Here is an 18,652-nt window from a genome sequence, read left to right on the forward strand (position 1 = left end):
GAGCAAGGTCTTGCACTGTCATCCAGGCTGAAGTGCAATAGCATGATCACAGTTCACTGCAGCCTCCTGGGCTCAAGCAATCCTCCCACCTCAGCCATCTGAGTAGCTGGGACTACAAGTATACACCACCACACGCAGCTACTTTTTTGTATTTTTTAAGAGATGGGGTTTTGCTATGTTGCCCAAGCTGGTCTTGAACTGGTGGGCTCAAGCAATCTGCCTGCCTTGGCTTCCCAAAGTGCTGGGGTTATAAGCATAAGCCACTGCTCCTGGCCCATTATTTTTATAGCAAAGACTTAGGTCAGTACTGTCCAACAGAAATATAATACAAGCCACATATATAATTTTAATTCATATAGCAGCCACATGAATTAAAGTGGAAAACTAATTTTAATATATTTAGCCCAATATATCAAAAATATTTCAACATGTAATCAATACAAAAAGATTAGTGGAATATTCTACTTTTTTTCAGACTAAGTCTTCAAAACTGCATATATATTAATATTTTATACTTACAGTACACAACTACATTTAGAGTCCTTAATAGCCACATGTAGCTAGTGTCTACCATATTGGGCAAGGCAGACTTAAATAACACTTACTGTGTACCAGACAGCGGTACAGACACCTTACATGTTAACTCTTTTAATCCTCACAATAACCCAACAAAGTGGCTACTGTTATCATTCTCATTTACTGGTGAGGAAATAGGCTTTGAGCTTAAATAACTTGTCCCAGGCCATTGAGCTGGAAATTGGGAGAGAAAGGTTTGAACCTTGGCAGTCTGGCCTCAGGGTCAGCCACTTTACCACAAGCCTTTCCTGCTCAACTTCAACCCCCTGGACAGTAGGAAGGAAACGTCATTTCTTTGTGTGTCCCCATAGCATAAGCAATGCTTAGCTCAGACAGGACAGCTGGTAAGTGTGTGCTGAATGAATTAAATGAGTGAGAGGAAGGTGAAGCACTGACAAGGGATTTGTCAAACATGTTCTGCCAACAGGATTAAGTGCCTCCAACCATCACTGTATATGACTGAGAGAAAATATTTTAAAATTAAATTTGAAATCTCCTAGTCATAATGAGCTTCCAGGATAATGGAAAGATGTGAGAAAATACAGAATGACTATTATAAGAATAAAAGTCTTAATGCCATCTATTAGAGTGGCAGTCATGATGACAGTGACCAGAACCTGGAAGGAGTGCATGAAGGACACCTTCCTGAAAGGGGTGAAACCTTAAAGGGATGTAAATGGGATGAAAGTAATATGGTAGAGAATGACATGGGAATGGAATGACAAGAAGGAGGAATAGTCTACCTCATTATCAACATTGATTGAATATCATCTGTTGCAGACCTAGTTCCCAGAAAGCAGATTAGGACCTGGAAATTTGCATACAGGAGGTTTTCCAGAAGTACTCCCAGAATCACTTACTTTCCTTCAGGAGAGTAAGGAAAGCAGGATTAGGCAAGGGGAGAAGTTGGGCTGCAACACAGTCACACCAAGGCCTTAGCCAGCCCTAAGAGCTGGGATGGTTCTTCCTAGTCTTCCCAAATGGAAGCAAGGCTGCTCCAGTCCTTTTACAGAAACCAGTCATTGGATACTGGTTTCCCAGGAAAGGGGTGTAACCTTGAGCAGGGCAGCTGTCTTAATCCGAGGGCAATAGCTGAAGAGAAGTTCAGCCGTGTGCCAATCTGGCACCCCTCCTAGCAGCTCTGGAATGAGAGCCTCATTGATGTGGGTTGAGGGAGGAATCTGGACAGTGGACTACAGCATCCACTACATCAACCCAATGCAAAATCTAAAAGAACCAAAAAGAGGACATCATGATAAATGGAAAGAGCCAGACAGAATCCCAACCTTGCCAGCTTATCTGGGAGATTGATGCAAGATCATAAAGCTAGTGAGTAGATTCATACCTAGCTTTGTATGATTCTGGTGTTTATTTTCTCTCCATGCCTCCTCAGGAAGGAGAAAAGAGAGGATACAGGAATACACATAGGGCGGTATTTATGTGTCTGGGTACCTGGGTTTGTTAGGAGCTGTGGTTGGGGTGAGGGAGGATCAGCTAAGCAAATATCAGAGGCAAGGAACCACTGTTTCCTACCCCCGACCTAGGATATAGGGGCAGCTACCCTTCTGCTACTGAGGAGGGTGTTTCTACAAGAGACAACATCCCCAAGTTGGGTTGTGGTGGTCCATCTCCTCACTTCCAAGCTTAGCCTAGAGATAAGAGCCTTTCAGGGGATGCACTTAAGCTTTCATCTTGGTCTTATTTTCTTGGGTTCAACTCAGAAGCAGGGTTTGAACTGTACCCCTGAAATGGGGGCCAGACCAAAATGGAACAGCCTTAGAGACCCTGATTCTGCAGGGTCATCTGCCTGTCATCCTCAAGGTCTGCTGAAGCTAGAAGCCCTTTAGTCAGGTTATGAGCTCACCAGGAGCAGAAGTAATCAGGAATAACTGCTAAAGAAGTTTGCAGCTGGCAGTGTCTACAGCTGAAAATGGAGACAGAGAAGCAGGGAGTATGAAAAAAACAGGAATAGACTTAGTTGTGCATCATGGCTCCACCTTGAATGTGTGGCCTTGGATAAATCTTTTAACCTCTCTGAACTTTAGTTTTAAAGAATGAAATGCACCTTAAAAACGCTGCTTAAGTATCAAATCAGTTTTCAGGAGTAAAGTTATTTGCAGATATGGTAGGTGCTTAATAAATGTGTGTTCCTCTTCTGAACACAACACGTGATAAAGTGTTTCTGCCTATGGATAAATTTACAAAATTTGCCAGAATTTTCCCTACCAGTATGCATCTTATTGCCCATGGTGGGGAACGAGATAGTAGCAGCTGAGATCCATGGCTAAGATCAGGATACTAGTTTATCCAGGAAACACAAAGCCACACTCAGCCCTCAATAAATATTTGTTGAATATGTGAATGAAGAAATGAACAAACGGTGGAGTGGTGATAAGAGAACTCAGCTTTCCCTTCTTCCAGGAAGTTTTTGAGGCTCCTCCAGCTTTCTTGGGTTCCCTGACAAGCTTCTATACATAAAATATGTTCCACCCAATGTGCTTCTGAATTATAAACCATCTTCTATTCTCTTGTTCTTTGTATGTTGATCTTGTCTCCTTGGCTTGACATAGATACATGGTGGTGTTAGTTTTTCCACCAGAAAGCCACAGTGAAACATTCCAGGTATGCAAATCCACAGATTTGTAGCCCAAAAGAGAATAATAAAAAGGTGGAGGGTGAGTACCCTTATAATCACATAGGACATGGGTTAAGATTTGTCCTTTTCTACCTCATAGGGTTTTGTGAAGATTAAGATGATATATGGAAATTGCTTAGTACAGTGCTGTCATGCTGGACCCCTCTTGACTTCAGTAGTGATGGTACCATGTTCAAGAGGCTGAAAAAGAGAACTGGAGCCAGAAACGAGACATCAGGTTTATCGAGGGGACTCACATGCAGAGGAGTCCAGTGGTGGTGAGCTGGACAGAACTGCATATGCTGGTAAAAAGCATGTGGTTGATACAGCATTGTCACTTAGCGCCCTCCCCCAACAACCTCCACCTGTCAACTTTCATTTAACCCAAAACAAAGGGATTCAATGCCCTGTACAGCCCTCATTCCGTGAAATGGGTCAGAGGTTCAGATGTTTCTCATAAGTAAGGAATGAATCTCCGGATCAGCCACTCCCAGATTGCTTAGCTTGGAGTTCCGAGCACACATTGTTCTTAGACCATAGGGTCATTCTCAGGATAGGCTTAAGGTAAGCTATTGGTGTCAGGCGCAGCCATAAAAGTGCCTAGCACATAGTAGATAACTCAATAAATGGAAATTTAGCATTAGTGATGCTATCAGTATTTAATAGTGGGGAGCGGGTAGGTAGTGGAGGAGGGAAGAGAAGAAAGCTTTAATTCCCAAGCATGCCCAACCTGGAGGGTTGAGTTTCGGAATTTAATTGTGAAAGTCAGCTTATACCCAAAACCTAAATTACACCTTGGGGTATGGCATCCTGCCTTGAAATGGGAAATTAGGCAGTCTCACAAGGATGCACAGCTGTGTTGCCTGAGCTGTTTTGTTCCAGGCAAACTGGAGCAGTCAGTGAACCTTTGGCAACCAAGGAGAGCAGAGCCAGACAGCTTTGCAGCCATACAACAGAACCAAGTGAGAATACCAAGCAGCCTTGCACGGTGCTCCAGGGAAAGCCACAGGGGCTCAGGAGCAGGCAAACTGTGTGCCAGAGGGAGCAGACCCTCTTCTTAGACATCAGCCCCTCCTTAGGTAGGCCTGCCCTTTCCTCTTCCTGGACACTTGGCCACTGTTTCTGCTAACCATTAGCCACTGCCTCTTCTCCTTCATCCTCAACAAGCTCTTTTGTGAGGGGAGAGGAAGTGCTGAAAGATGTCGGGACACCTGGAAGGATATCAGGTCAAAAGCCCCAGTGATCTTTTTATGTAAGTGATTCTCAGGCATGATCAGGCCAGGACAATGTGTCTTTTTCCTCTTCTGGCTTTGGAGAATTTCAAGCTTAGGGTACACAGATGCTGGTGTGCTCAAGTTAAGAACTTTAGGCAGGTTCCAGGACTCTCCAAGAGGTTCCCTAGGAGTCCCAAAGGTCCTCTCTGAGGAGTGCACTGGACCAGACCTCAAGCCATGGGCTGCAGGCTCTGGGGATTTCAGTGCACTGGGTTTGTAGGAGCCAAGTGTTCTGGAGACACCATTGCAGGCCTGTCCCTTGATTGTCTATGGAGTTCATGGGCCCTTTGTGAGGCTGTTCTGTTAGCTGCCTCCCTAACAAAAACTCCTATTTGTCCCATTTCCTGCTGCTCTCATCGCAGCCTTCTAAAGGCATAAGCCTTAAACCGAAAGCAAAAGCTGGGACTTGTCTCTGTAAAATCCAAATCTTGGCAAATACTCATACCATACTTTAGAACTTTGGAGAGAAATACAGGCCAGTTTCCCTAGGTAATTAGGAATGGAGCTCGCCACGGGGAGAGCAACTGTGGAGCGAGAGGGTCTCTGCAACAGATCAACAGGGGTTAGGTTCCAGCTCATCCTTCTCCTGCCTCACCCTGGCCTGTGAGATGTGTGTGCATTCGATGCGGTTAATGTTCATCGTAGAAGCAAGCAAAGTAAAAAGATAAATACATACATTCACACACACACACCCTGAATTGGCATGTCACGGGACTGATGTTATTGACTGCTTTCTTTCATTGACATTGTCTTCAAAGAAATAAACATCTACAATTTTGTGGTAAGCATTCAGCTGCAAATACTCAAATATGTGGAATTATTCTTTCATTTTTATGTGGTTTCAAAAGCATTATTGTGTTCTTATTATGTGTCAGACAGATAGCGAACTAAGTTCTGGGGCTCCAGATGGCTCAGTTCAAGAACTCACAGCCCTAGAGGAGAGTATAAGTTTAGTTTAGAAACTAAAACCAGAGTTACCACTTATTTAATGTTAGGCACTGTGTGGGACCTTCTAAGCATCTTAATCACATATTCCCACCCTAAAAGCACCCCGCAGATAGGCATTATTTTCCTTATCATACAGCTGAAAAAAACAAAGCTTAACTAATTTGCCTGAAGACTATAACTAGAAAGTTGCAAAGCCAAGATTGAACCCAAATCCCACTGACCCCAAGCCCATGGCCTTTCCACGACATCCTCTACTGAAGGTATCTTTGCAGAGAAGAGTCACAATAGGAATAGGAACAGAGTGTCTGGGAGCACTGGGCAGGGAGCCACCATTTCTACCTGGAGAACTGAGGGACCTTGACTTTGCCAAGGTGAGGTGACAGTCAAATTGGGTTCTGGAAATGAATACATCATCACCTAGCAGGAAGGGAGTATGGGCAGAAATTCTGAACAAGAATGAATGTATCCATGTCCAGCACCTTATGTGACTTCCACATTTAAGCAACAGGATAATCTAGCTCCATGGCACTGATGAATAAGGTTTGATTTTCATTCAGCCTGCTTGGTCAAGAAAGTAGTAGCTATTGATATTACACGTTTACCATGGTGGCGTTTACCCCGATTCTGCAGTTAGAATTTGAACAGGTTAAAAACTGTATGTTCAGGTTGTTGTCTCCCTGACCATTTCACCTAACTCTATACTTTGAATTAGAATGTTTAAAAATTAAGAATCATGAAATACAGACAGATGCAGCAAAATCTTAAAATTTTCCCTCCTGTCTCTAAGTGGGCTCCAACAGCACATCAGTGGATATATTCGATTAGAATCTGTCAACTAAGCTAAAAGAGACCTGAGGTTCCAGAAGCTGGCATTAAGCCAGGGAGATTCTCAGCACCCAACCCTACTCCATCACCTGCATGCCCAGATCTGGGAGTGCATGATCTCATGCCAGGGTGCTGGGAAAGTTGCCTACGAGCCTCCCTTCAGTTATGTCCCCTTTTAGAACCCACCCCATGGGGTAGCCTTCACTGTCCCTGCCGTCTGCCATCCATGCCCCAAAGCCTTGCGTTGTCCCTGCTGTCTGCCATCCATACACCATTTTTAAAATATATTTTTTTAATTTAGAATAGTTTTAAATACACAGAAAAGTTGCAACAGTAGTACAGCGTTCCTAGACACCTTGTTTCCACTTTCCTCTGTGATTAGCATCTTAAGTTACTGAGTGCGTTTATTAACTGAAGTAGCACTTTGTTCAAATTCCCTTTGTTTTTGCCTAACTTTTTTTTTCCCAGGATGTCATCTGGGATACCACATTACATTTAGTCTTCATGTCCCCTTAGGCTCCCCTTGGCTATGACATCTGCTCAGACCTTCCTTGCTTCCGATGCCCTTGGCAGTTTTGAGTACTGGTCACCTATTTGGTAGACTGTCCCTCAGTTGGGATTTGTCTGATGTTCTTCTTATGACTATACTGGGATTATGGGTTTGGGAGGGAAAAACCATAAAGCACATTTTTCATATCAAGGGTACATATTGTCATTGTGACATTAGAACTGTGGATGCTGGCCTTGATCACCTGGCTGAGGTTGTGTTTCTCAGGTTCTCTACTGTAAAGCAGGGAACAGTTTTTATGAGCTTCTTCCTTTGAGTATGGGAGAGTACAAGGCAGTCTGGACTGATGCATTTGTATTCTTTCCCCCGATGTCAGAGAGATGTTCCATGAATATTAATGATCTTGTTATTTTATTAGAGGCTGAGTTGACCTTTTCATCCATCTAATTTGACTCTCATTTTTGTTTATTTGAGGCAAGTGTTTGAGAGAACACCTTTGGTATGTGAGTTTATGCTCCTGTCACCACAAATTTTATTTCCTTCTATACTATTAGCTCCTTGAAGGAAATGGCTATGTCCTCAATATACAGACACCATATAACAGCCTCCAGCTTTATTCCACCTGTTTCCCCAGCCCACTGTGTGTGTGGGTGCACGTGTGTGTGTGTGTGTGTGTGTGTGTGTGTGTGTGCTTCCACACGGAAGCTTCATGGTCCTCCTAGTATGCATTTGTTCCTTACTTCCCTGAGGGAGCCTGATGTGGCTGTCGATCAGAGAAATCATGATGCTGTAGAAAAGAGCCCAGCATTGAGATGTTTCCCTTTCCCTCAGTCTGGCCAGGAAAGGAGGACAGTAAGGAAATCCAAGTCAAGATCAGCCTGTTGAGCTCTAGCACTTGAAAGCCCTTATCTAAATCAGAATGGTCACTGAAAGAGCTTTGATTTCACTTCTACATGGATGGTATTCTAGTTACTGCTGCCTCCTAACAAACCACCCCAAAACTTAGTGGCTTATATCAATAACAATCATTCATTTTGCTCTTAAGTCTGTAGCTGGGGAGGAGTCACTTGTCTGTGCTCTCCCCAGACTCAGCTGCATGGGCTGAGTCTGAATCAGCTTGATGGGCTGGAAGATCTACTTTCAAGATGGCTCATTCACATGGCCAACAGGATTGTACTGCTATATTGTGGAAGTTAGGCTAAGGCTGAAGGCCATGAAGCTTAGTTTCTTTCCACATGGGCCCCTCTCTGGGCTGCTCAGGCTTCCTTGCAGCATGGCAGCGGGCTCCCAAGAGTAAGCACCACAAGAAAACCAAGAAGTAGCCATACCACCTTTTATGGCTACTGGCCTTAGAAGTAAGGTAGCATCACTGCAGCCAGGGTCACAAACCCACGCAGATTTAAGGGAAGGCACATAGACCTTACCTCTCAACAGGAGAGCCAAAAGTCACACTTAGGAAAGGTAAGTGGATTGGAATGAACTGTGGTGGTCGTTTCCAGAAAACACCAGCTGCCACAGATGGCTAGTAAGTGATTTAGGAAGGTTTCTTGTTCTTCAGCAAATATGTGCTGTAGCCTAGGTGCTGGACTAGATATGGGCATATAATATTGAATTAAACATGATCCCAGCCCTGGCAATGTCCACTTCTGACAGGGAAACAGACAAGACATTGTCCATTTCCATTCAGAGAGGTGAGAGCTGGAATAGAGGTAAGCTTATAGGTTACAGGCACACATGGAGGGATTCCTAACAACAGTTTCAAGGCCCAGGAAGAATTCTTAGAGGAATTCTAGGTGAAAAATGTTTGCACCAAGTTGAATCAAATGATTAAGGCAAAAAAAAGCTAAAGCTGAAGATTAAACAAAGGTAGCACAGTTAGCATAGTTGCTCCCAAGTATTACTGCATTTGGGGAAAGATTTGTTTTTTAGTCGTGATCATCACAGTTGTTACTTTTATCTTCATCAAGCTTTCCTCTATTCATGTAGGACATTTTCCTGGATCAAAAATTTCTCAGTTTCCAGGATTTCTTGGGCAGTCAGGATCAGAGAAACCTGGGTTTAAATCCTGGTACTGCTACATGGTGGTCGTTTTGCCCTCAGACAAATGACTTAACCATACGTGAGCATGGAGATGATGGGGACTTGAGCTGAAAATGTGTCATTCTTCCCTGTTTCTTGACCCCAGGAAAGGGCCTATGCTTACTCTGTGTGGGTTTGTGTTCACGTGTTTCATATTTTTTTTAGTAGGCCATAATCTGTCAGCCTCTCAGAGCTTCAGGACAAGGTGAATTCATATTGGCTGGAGGCCATAGGGGTGTCTGGGGCACACAGACCCTGTCTCACATGGCTTTCTTGCTGGAATGTATTCAAGAGATTGTACTCTGGGAAGCAGTTTCCCAAAGTACAAGTCGTGGACCTCATCAATCTAGCTGTTGAATCAGTAATCTCAGAGATGTCTAAAATCTGCCAGGCAAAGGTCCCAGTTATCTCTGAGCAGAACTTTCTGTCCCTCAGCCTTGTTATCTGAGGCATGTTCCCAGCAGGATTTTATAGGAGGGAACATTTGAAATGTAGCAACCTGTAGTGAAGGAAGCAGAAAAGATTTCCACCTAAAACTCCTTGGTTTCATCAAGAAGTGAGGTCACAGGCATGGAATGCCTCTTAAGATCAGTCATCCAGCTCACCCTGAAGGTCAATGATACATATTTATTTTTAGTTAAGGGAAACTATGCTCCAAGGAATTAGAAGTTTATATTTGATCTTTGATAAAAGGAATCATTGAAGTTCAGAGATGGACCATACTAGAACACTGGAACCATAGTGAGTGTAAGAAGAACACTGGTCAGGTGCAGTGGCTCATGCCTGTAATCCTAAAACTTTGAGAAGTCAAGACAGGCAGACTGCTTGAGCCCAGGAGTTGGAGACCAGCAACATGAAAAGACCCTATTTCAAAAATTAGCTGGGCATAGTGGCATGTGCCTGTAGTCCCAGCTACTTGGGAGGCTGAGGTGGGAGGATCACTTGAACCCAGGAAGTCAAGGCTGCAGTGAGCTGTAATCACTCAACTGCACTTCAGCTTGGGTGACAGAGTGAGATCTTGTCTCAAAAAAAAAAAAAAAGGAAAAGAAAAATTTTAATAAATAAAAAGAACAGTGTGAGTTTGGAGCATTAATGGGATTGGCAGGCAATGAGTTGTCCTGAGTCCCTCTGTCTCCCTAACCCTGTGTGTAGCTATGTGGCCAGGATAAATCATTTCACTTTGTTGGGCCTCAGCTTTCTCATCTGTAAAGTAGAGGAGCTGATACCAGAGTCTCAACATCTCTTCCGATTAAAGAACAATAATCTTGAAATTAGAAAAGCCCATTTCCTGGCAAGGTTGTATGTTATTGCTCACGCAGAAAACAAACTCCCTGATAGACTTGGTGTGCCTAGATGCTCTTTTCTTTTGTTGTTGAAACATCAGTTGCAGAAGCTAAATTCCCAAGTGTTCTAGTTATCTATTGATACTAGAAACAAAAACAGTGGCTTAAAGCAGTAACAATCATTTATTTTGTTCAAGTTAGCTTAGGATTGACTGGGCTCAGCTAGGCAGCTCTCATTTGGGATCTCTTGGGTGACTGCAGTCCAGCAATGGCCAGGGTCATCTTGCAGGCTTTTCACTTTCATGTCCAGTGCCTGGCTGGGGCTGGGACAGCGGGGGCACCTCAGGCATTCCTGTCATTCTCTGCAAGGTCTCTCCATGTGGCCACCTCGAGGGAGCTGGACTTCTTACAGGGGGCCAAAGCCCCCAAGAGAAACCTGCAAAAGCTGCATGGGCTTTTTGTCTCTGGCCTCAGAAGGGATGGAGGGTGTCACTTCTGCCTCATTGTATTCATCAAGGCAGTCACAAAGGCCTACCTAGGTTCGAGGGGAAAGAACATAGACTCTACCTCTTGGTGGGAAGAGTGTTAGAAAACTTGTAGACACAATTTAAAATCACACCAAGCACCCAAGATCGTTCAGAAAACTACTCAAACTGCCGTGATTCTCTGTTAAAAGGGTATCTTGCAGTAGAAAACCTACTTTCATGGGGAAGGAAGATCTACTTAGAAGAAACTTAAAATTGGCCAGGCGCAGTGGCTCACGCTGTGATCCCAGCACGTTAGGAGGCTGAGGTGGTCGGATCACCTGAGGTTGGTAGTTCAAGACCAGCCTGACCAACATGGAGAAACCCTGTCTCTACTAAAAATACAAAATAAGCCAGTCATGGTGGTTTATGCTTGTAATCCCAGCTACTCGGGAGGCTGAGGCAGGAGAATCACTTGAACCCGGGAGGTGGAGGTTGTGGTGAGCTAAGATCGTGCCATTGCACTCCAGCCTGGGCAATAAAACTCCATCTCCGAAAAACAACTTAAAACGATAAGAAAGACAAAATTATATTTTTTATGAATTTTCTGTGTAACAAATATGCCTTGTTATAAATATAAGCAATTTTAAGAGAAAATGCATGTATATAGAATTTTTTGTGGGGTTTTTATATTTAATTTTTATTCTACCAAACAATGGCATGTATGAGATGTTAGGACTGGTGAAGAGGAGAGAATTTAAAGCAGGGGCTTCCAGTCCTATTATTGTACTACTGCAAGCTCCCCTAGTTACTTGCAAAATGAAGTTAATTAACTGGGTTTTAAAAGAACACCAAATGTGTCACACACAGCCCTGGAATAGAGAGAGAAAAAAAACAAGGCAGAAGAAAAGTCAAGAGACCAACAGTAGAAAATCAGTCCTCCAAAGATGTGAATCATTGCTTTTGAATGGCAGAGCACCCTGGGGAGGTGGATGGGGCAGAACAATACATGAAAGTAGTTGAGAGTGTAAACTGTGCAGCCAAGCTGCCAAGGAACAAATTGCAGCTTGCTCTTCCCCAGCTGTGTGACCATGGGCAAGTTCCTGTACCTCTCTGTGCTTCTTTTCCTCAACTGCAACAGGGAGCTAATAATACTACATGCTTCATCAGATGGCTGTGAGTATTAAATGTGTCAGTACAGGCTTAGCCCTTTGAGCAGTGTATAGTACATATTAGCCACTTCCCTTTTCACCAGTTCCCTTGTTGCCTTTGCCAGATGTGAATGTCATGCCCAATATGGACTGCAGGCAGCAAACCAAACAGGAGGAGGAGGAGGGCCTTTCCTTACCTTGGGTCCTGAGCTCATGTATGCATTGGAATTTTCAGTAGAAGGAGACCTTCTTGTGATGTGTGGACACCCATCAATATGTGGATTCCACCCCCCAACACTTGTCCATATTTGGACACGTTTTAAAAATCAGTTCCACATTTCAAGCATGTCAAGCTAGATTTTAGCTTTAGTGTCTCCTGCATATTTGGAATTAAAGCCTCTAGAGTCTATTATGCAAATCCATGCAAATAATATGCAAAGAGGCAGTATCCCCAGATTGTGGGGAGCGGGAGTGTGTAGGCCAGCACAAAGGGCCTTGAATGAAAATTTGCATGTGTTAGGGAAGACCCTGGTTGAAGGCCTTAGCTGTTTATTGTGACAGTGTGCATAGCATTTAGTTGTTAACCTTTTGTGCCAAAGAAGAGAGGTAAATGGTAGTCTGATTTCCATATTGAAGGTGACAGTAGAGGTTAGAGGTGGTGTTTGACTAGTACAGCATTGTAGGGATTTTTATTATACAAATGAAAAGTTGCTTTGAAATAGTGACTGTGGTCCAGGCTGAGTCCCCAACCAGTAATGCATTCTTTGACAAGGTTTCAGTGAGCTAAGATCGTGCCATTGCATTCCAGCCTGGGCAATATATAGTTATATATTGCCCTCCTGTTGTTGCCCACTCTGTGAAATGAGGGGATTGGATTCAGTGAAACACTAGATCCCCTCACACTGTAACATCTAAACATCATCTTCCAGGTCAAAGCCCTTGGCACCCAGGGTGGCAGTATCCATTCATTGTGCCAAAGATAGTCCAAAGAAGAAAGGGCTAAGAGGTAACTCTATGGTTCTTCTAGAGAGAACAATAACTTCAGGGGATGCTGATAGCTGGGTGGGGGAAATAGGCAGCAGCAACAACAAGGGCAAACATATTTACTTAGACCATGTATCTTACAGCACCAAGGATTCCAGTCATAGGCTTCCCAGCTAGGAGGATGTTAGTTCCTGGAGTACCAATGACAGGAAAGTCAGGGGAATTTTTTTCTCTGAGTGTTTTGAAGACCAGTCTGTATTAACCCCTCTCTCTGTCTCTGGAGTGCTGCAAAAGTTCTCCTAGAGGCCATGGTGGCTCCTCTCACACCCGAGGGCCTGTCCCTGGGGTCAACACCTCAGACTCACTGGGGACATCGGTGGAGCTGAGTAGGCTGCACCTCAAATTGTCTGCCTGAAAAGAACACTCACCCAGAGGCTCCCATATTCACTGGTCAAGGGCTGCTCTCTCCTAAAGCTAAGGTCTCTCCTAAAGCTTTGTGTTGCATTTGACATTGCTGCCAAAAGACTGCTATGTCCTCGGTCTCTGGTCTTTGATTCTGTCTGACACATCTGGTGCCTGGCCCCAGAGATTCCCCGGGCCCTTAATTTTAAGTCCAGCTGTTGCAGCAAACACCAGCTCGGTGCAGGCAGAACCTGGCAGCCCCTTGGCCCAGGGCTTCTCTGGGCCAGCCAATGGAGACCTGGCATCAGTCAGGAAGCACGGTGATGAGCACCCCAGGAGCAGCCCTTGGCCAGTGAATATGGGAGCCTCTGGGTGAGTGTTCTTTTCAGGCAGACAATTTGAGGTGCAGCCTACTCAGCTCCACTGATGTCCCCAGTGAGTCTGAGGTGCCCACCTGGATCAGCTCATAACCTGCCCTCAGATTGGTTTTCCCTGTTTCACTTGTCTCAGACCCCTACAGCTGACCCCACAGATCACTTTCCAGTATAAACTTCCTGCACACAAGCCCTGTCTCTGTCTCTCCTTTTTCAGAGGATCTCCAACATCAGGCATGTATATGAATTTGCTAGGGCTTCCATGACACAATACCACAGACTGGGTGGCTTAACAACAGAGATGTATTTCCTCACAGTTGAGGAGGATGGAAATCCAAGTTCATGGTGCCTGTAGAGTTGGAGTCCTGACGCCTCTTTCCTTGGCTTGGAGATGGCGCCCTCTAGCTGCTGTGTCCTCACATGGTCATCCCTCTGTGCACACGTGCTCTGGATGTCTATGTGTCCTAACCTCTTCTTTTTAGAATGACACCAGTCAGATCGAATTAGGGCCCACTTTATTAGCCTCATTCTACTTTAATTACCTCTTTGAAGGCCCTATCTCCAAATATAGTCACATTCTGAGGTACTGGGAGTTAGGGCTTCAATCCTTTCAATAGGGATTTTGGGGGTGCACAAGTCAGTCTTTTAATAACACTTAACACTTGTGAGCTAAACAGAGGCTTGAAAGGGAATGTCCCACAAAACATGGAGGTCATCACCACTAGCCCTAGGAATAACTCATCTCTGTGGTGTTAAGCCATGGGCAGGATAGGGGCGCTAGGATAGCCCTGAATGGGTCAGAGCATGGCAGCACGTTAATTCTTCTGGGATGCAACATACTGTCCTTGTTCTCCTTCTGCATCACTGATGGTGGCTGACCAGGATGAGCAGGCACTTTAAAGGCAGCCCCTGTTTCACATACTTCTGCTACTGTGTGACTTTCCACATGTTGCCTAATCTCCCCAAACCTCAATTTCATGTCCCACCAAGTGGTCATATGGATTAAAGTAAGCATGAAAGCCTGGGTCAGGGCAGGTATTCAGTAAACAGCTTTTAGGATTGGCTCAAATACGCAGAAGGTACTGTTGGTGTGTGGTCTAGATCAGAGGTCCCCACCCACTGGGCCGCAGACCAGTACCAGTTAGGAACCAGGCTGCATATCAGGAGGCAAGAGGCCGGCAAGCCAGCGTTAGCGCCACAGCATTCCCACCAGAGCTCTGCCTCCTGTCAGATCAGCGGCAGCATTCGATTCTCCCAGGAGCACAAACTCTGTTGTGAACTGCACATGCAAAGGATGGATCTAAGCTGTGTGCTCCTTATGAGAATCTAATGCCTGCTCATCTGAGTTGGAAGAGTTTCATCCCAAAACCATGCCCCACCACCAACTCCAGTCCATGGAAAAACTGTCTTCCACAAAACCAAGTGGAAGACAGTTTGTCCTTGGTGCCAAAAAGGTTGGGCACCACTAGTCTAGATCATGAATGAAAGTTTAGAAAAAAATATTGTTTAGGGCAAATTTTTGGTCCTAGCGTTGGAGGGTGCTACAGCCTCAGTGCAATCTAAAGTCCCCACAGCCTCCCACAACCCACCAATTTAGAAGTGCAGTGTGAGAAGGACACTGGTCCATCCACCACAAGGCTCCACCACACACCAAATGGTGATCCTGGGCCTTGTGTCAAAGGCATGCCTGGAGATCTCCTCCCCATCTCTGTTTCCTAGAATCTCCCCAGGGCCCTGCCTTCTCCATCAGACGCCTGGGAATCACAGCTGGACTCCTCTTTTGGCCATGTGTCCTGCTGGAATCTGATGGGGGAGAGAGGCTCGCAGAGAGTAATCAGACACGGAGATCTCTCTCCATAATCAAGGGGGGCCTAGCAGAGGTTGAAGGAACTGCCAGAGGCTGACAAAGAAGGGGATTCATGAACAAGGAGATCCTAACAGGTCGGAATCAGGCCTCAGAGGTCACTTGGCTGCTCCTCAGCAGTACAGACAGGCTCTTGCTAATGCATGTGTTGTCAGGGAATGGCTCTTACATCTCATGCTTGCATGAGGAACCATTTTTAAATATAGGCATATGCTGCTGTGACTAATAAAATTCACACATAACTAGAAATGTTTTTTGTCCTTGTGCATTTTCTCAATGAACTGAAACTGCACATTGACTATCATACAAAATCCTTTTTTAAAAAAATGTCCAAAAGGGCTCCTTCTACTCAAAAAGGCTGGGTATCACCAATGACAATTTTCCACAGAGTTCAGCCACATGAATGCCATAGGAAAAGCAGTTAATAACAACCATGACACCAGCTGGCATTTGTAGAAGACACCCTGTTTTCCAGGCTGTGCTAAGTGCTTTTATGGGCTCCAGGTCTGGTTGCCCTTCTCTGGACCCCTGTCCTCTTCTGCCTGTCACTCTTCTGTCACTGAGACATCTTTGTCCTATCTTAGGATTGTTTGTGGATATGTGCGAACTTATCCAGGGTCAGGGAGAGGGTTGAGCCTCCTTGTTTGGTAAATGGCTGTGAAGGGACAGAGGTCTGTTCGTTTTTACCTTTGTGTAGTTTATAAATGGAAGATTCCAAAAAGGGCATAGGAGTTGGACCACACTGCCTCCCAGGCCTTCCTCATTTGGCTTACGGTGGCTCCCACAGGGTTGCAGGCCTCCCCACAGGCAAGCTGGCCTTGACCTCTCCTGGCTGCAGAGGAAGAGGCAGATATAGAGGCCACAAGCCTTCTGCACCCTCAGCCTGTTCTGAGAAGTTGCCCTTGTGGGGAGGGCTGATGGCGTTTAAGAGGCATGTGGGAAAGGACAGTCCTGGCAGGGTGGCTGCTCCGGTCCCCCTGGTGCTGGTGTCTCTTTCCAGGAGGTGCCAGGCAGCACCTACCTAATATACCTGCCCCAGTACCCCAGACAGTTCTGATGCAGTGTGGGGACACTAGAGTGGGCCTCAGGAATGCTCCTGACGTTTCCTGAGTTCCCAGCACTGTCCCTGGCCACAGGTAAGAAAGGCCCAGGCTGTATGCTGTTCCCCAAGTATTTCACCCCTTCTCTCTGTCTCCCTCTCAAGGTTTCCTGCTGATCTTGGCACTGACCGAAGCGCTGGCATTTGCCATCCAGGAACCATCTCCCAGGGAATCTCTTCAGGTCCTCCCTTCAGGCAGTCCCCCAGGAACCATGATGACAGCACCCCACAGCTCTACCAGACACGCTTCTGTGGTGACACTGACCCCCAATCCCAATGGACCCCCCTCACAGGCTTCAGCTCCCATGGCAACACCGACACCCCATGCAGAGGGGCACCCTCCTACGCACACCATCTCCACCATCGCTGCGACAGTAACCACCCCCCATTCTAAAAGCTCCCTACCCACACGGCCCTCTCCAGTGGCCACAGCAACCACATCCTCCCACCCAGAGGGCCGCCCCCCGGGGCAGGCTACTCCCACCATCCTGCTGACAAAGCCACCGAGGGCCACCGGTCGCCCCACCACAGCGCCCCCACGTGCTACCACACGCAGGCCCCCCAGGCCACCAGGCTCCTCCCGAAAAGGGGCTGGTAATTCATCACGCCCTGTCCCACCTGCACCTGGTGGCCACTCCAGGAGTAAGGAAGGACAGCGGGGACGAAACCCAAGCTCCACACCTCTAGGGCAGAAGCGGCCCCTAGGGAAAATCTTCCAGATCTACAAGGGCAACTTCACTGGGTCTGTGGAGCTGGACCCCTCTGCCCTCACCCCCAGGACCCCACTCTGGGGCTACTCCTCTTCACCACAGCCCCAGACAGTGGCTGTCACTACAGCGCCCAGCAATACCTCGTGGGCACCTCCCACCACCTCCCTGGGGCCTGCAGAGGACAAGCCAGGCCTTCGCAGAGTGGCCCAGGGAGGTGGTTCGACCTTCACCAGCCAAGGAGGGACGCCAGATGCCACAGCAGCCTCAGGTGCCCCTGCCAGTCCACAACCTGCCCCAGTGCCTTCTCAGCGCCCCCACCGCGGTGACCCACAGGACGGCCCCAGCCATAGTGACTCTTGGCTTACTGTCACCCCTGGCACCAACAGACCTCCATCTGCCAGCTCTGGGGTCTTCACGGCCGCCACGGGGCCCACCCCAACTGCCTTCGATGCCAGTGTCTCAGCCCCTTCCCAGGGGATTCCTCAGGGAGCATCCACAACCACGCAGGCTCCAACCCATCTCCCCAGGGTCTCAGAAAGCACTATTTCTGGAGCCAAGGAAGAGACTGCAGCCACCTACACCATGACCGACAGGGTGCCCAGTCCTTTCTCCACAGTGGTATCCACAGCCACAGGCAACTTCCTCAACCGCCTGGTTCCTGCCGGGACCTGGAAGCCTGGGACAGCAGGGAACATCTCCCACGTGGCCGAAGGGGACAAACCCCAACACAGAGCCACCATCTGCCTGAGCAAGATGGATATCGCCTGGGTGATCCTGGCCATCAGCGTGCCCATCTCCTCCTGCTGTAAGTGCCACCCTTGCCTACCCAGCCTCTCCCTCTACCACATCACTGACTCATCCCCAGCATTCCTTTGTCCCTGATTTGGGCATCCTTGCCAAATGGGCTACAAAAATCCCCAGAATCTCAGGAAACTAGGAAGCAGGACAGAAATCATAGGTTATCCCTGACCCTAGTCCTCAGCTCTGCCAGACCATGGCTTGAACGCCCACTGATCATAAAGCCACAACTCCCAGGAGCTGGGGAAGGACCTTACAGGCAGTCTAATCCAACCCTGCATTTTGCAGAAACAAAACGCCAAGCTAGCAGTGACATGACTCACCTAGGATCCTAGAATTAGTGAGAGGCAGGGCTGGGCTGAGAGCTCATAGCAGCTGTCTTCCAGCCCAGTGCCCTTGTCATGACACCACTTTGCCTCAAGGTAGCCTGCCAATGCCTCTAGCAACCTGGCACCAAGACACCATAGATGAATGCTGATGCTTCAAAATTTACAGCCTCCAGCTAGCAAACTCCTCACCTTCATCTCCATTCCTCTTTCTTGTGTTTTCTCTCCTTCTGTCTCTCTTCTCTTAAGAAAGAAAAAGAGGTAAAATTCATCTGGTGGGAAGTTCTATAGCCTTGGCAAAAACCTAGTTCTTGCAGCTAAATTAAGGCTTGAGAGTTACGTAAATTCTAGC

The 18,652-nt window shown here is 46.6% G+C and overlaps 1 protein-coding gene across 6 annotated transcripts in view; it reads left to right on the top strand.

The window, feature by feature from the left end:
• Window positions 1-18,652, top strand: part of TMEM108 (transmembrane protein 108) — a 367,717-nt gene that overhangs the window by 333,850 nt on the left and 15,215 nt on the right. For all 6 annotated transcript variants that reach the window (XM_017505705.2, XM_017505706.2, XM_037730361.1 and 3 more), the window contains one exon: window positions 16,572-17,981. In XM_017505705.2, coding sequence (XP_017361194.1) covers window positions 16,572-17,981 — 1,410 coding nt within the window. The remainder of the gene's footprint in view (window positions 1-16,571; window positions 17,982-18,652) is intronic.

Source organism: Cebus imitator, unplaced genomic scaffold (genome assembly GCF_001604975.1).
Source record: "Cebus imitator isolate Cc_AM_T3 unplaced genomic scaffold, Cebus_imitator-1.0 Scaffold340, whole genome shotgun sequence".
Taxonomy (NCBI): domain Eukaryota; kingdom Metazoa; phylum Chordata; class Mammalia; order Primates; family Cebidae; genus Cebus; species Cebus imitator.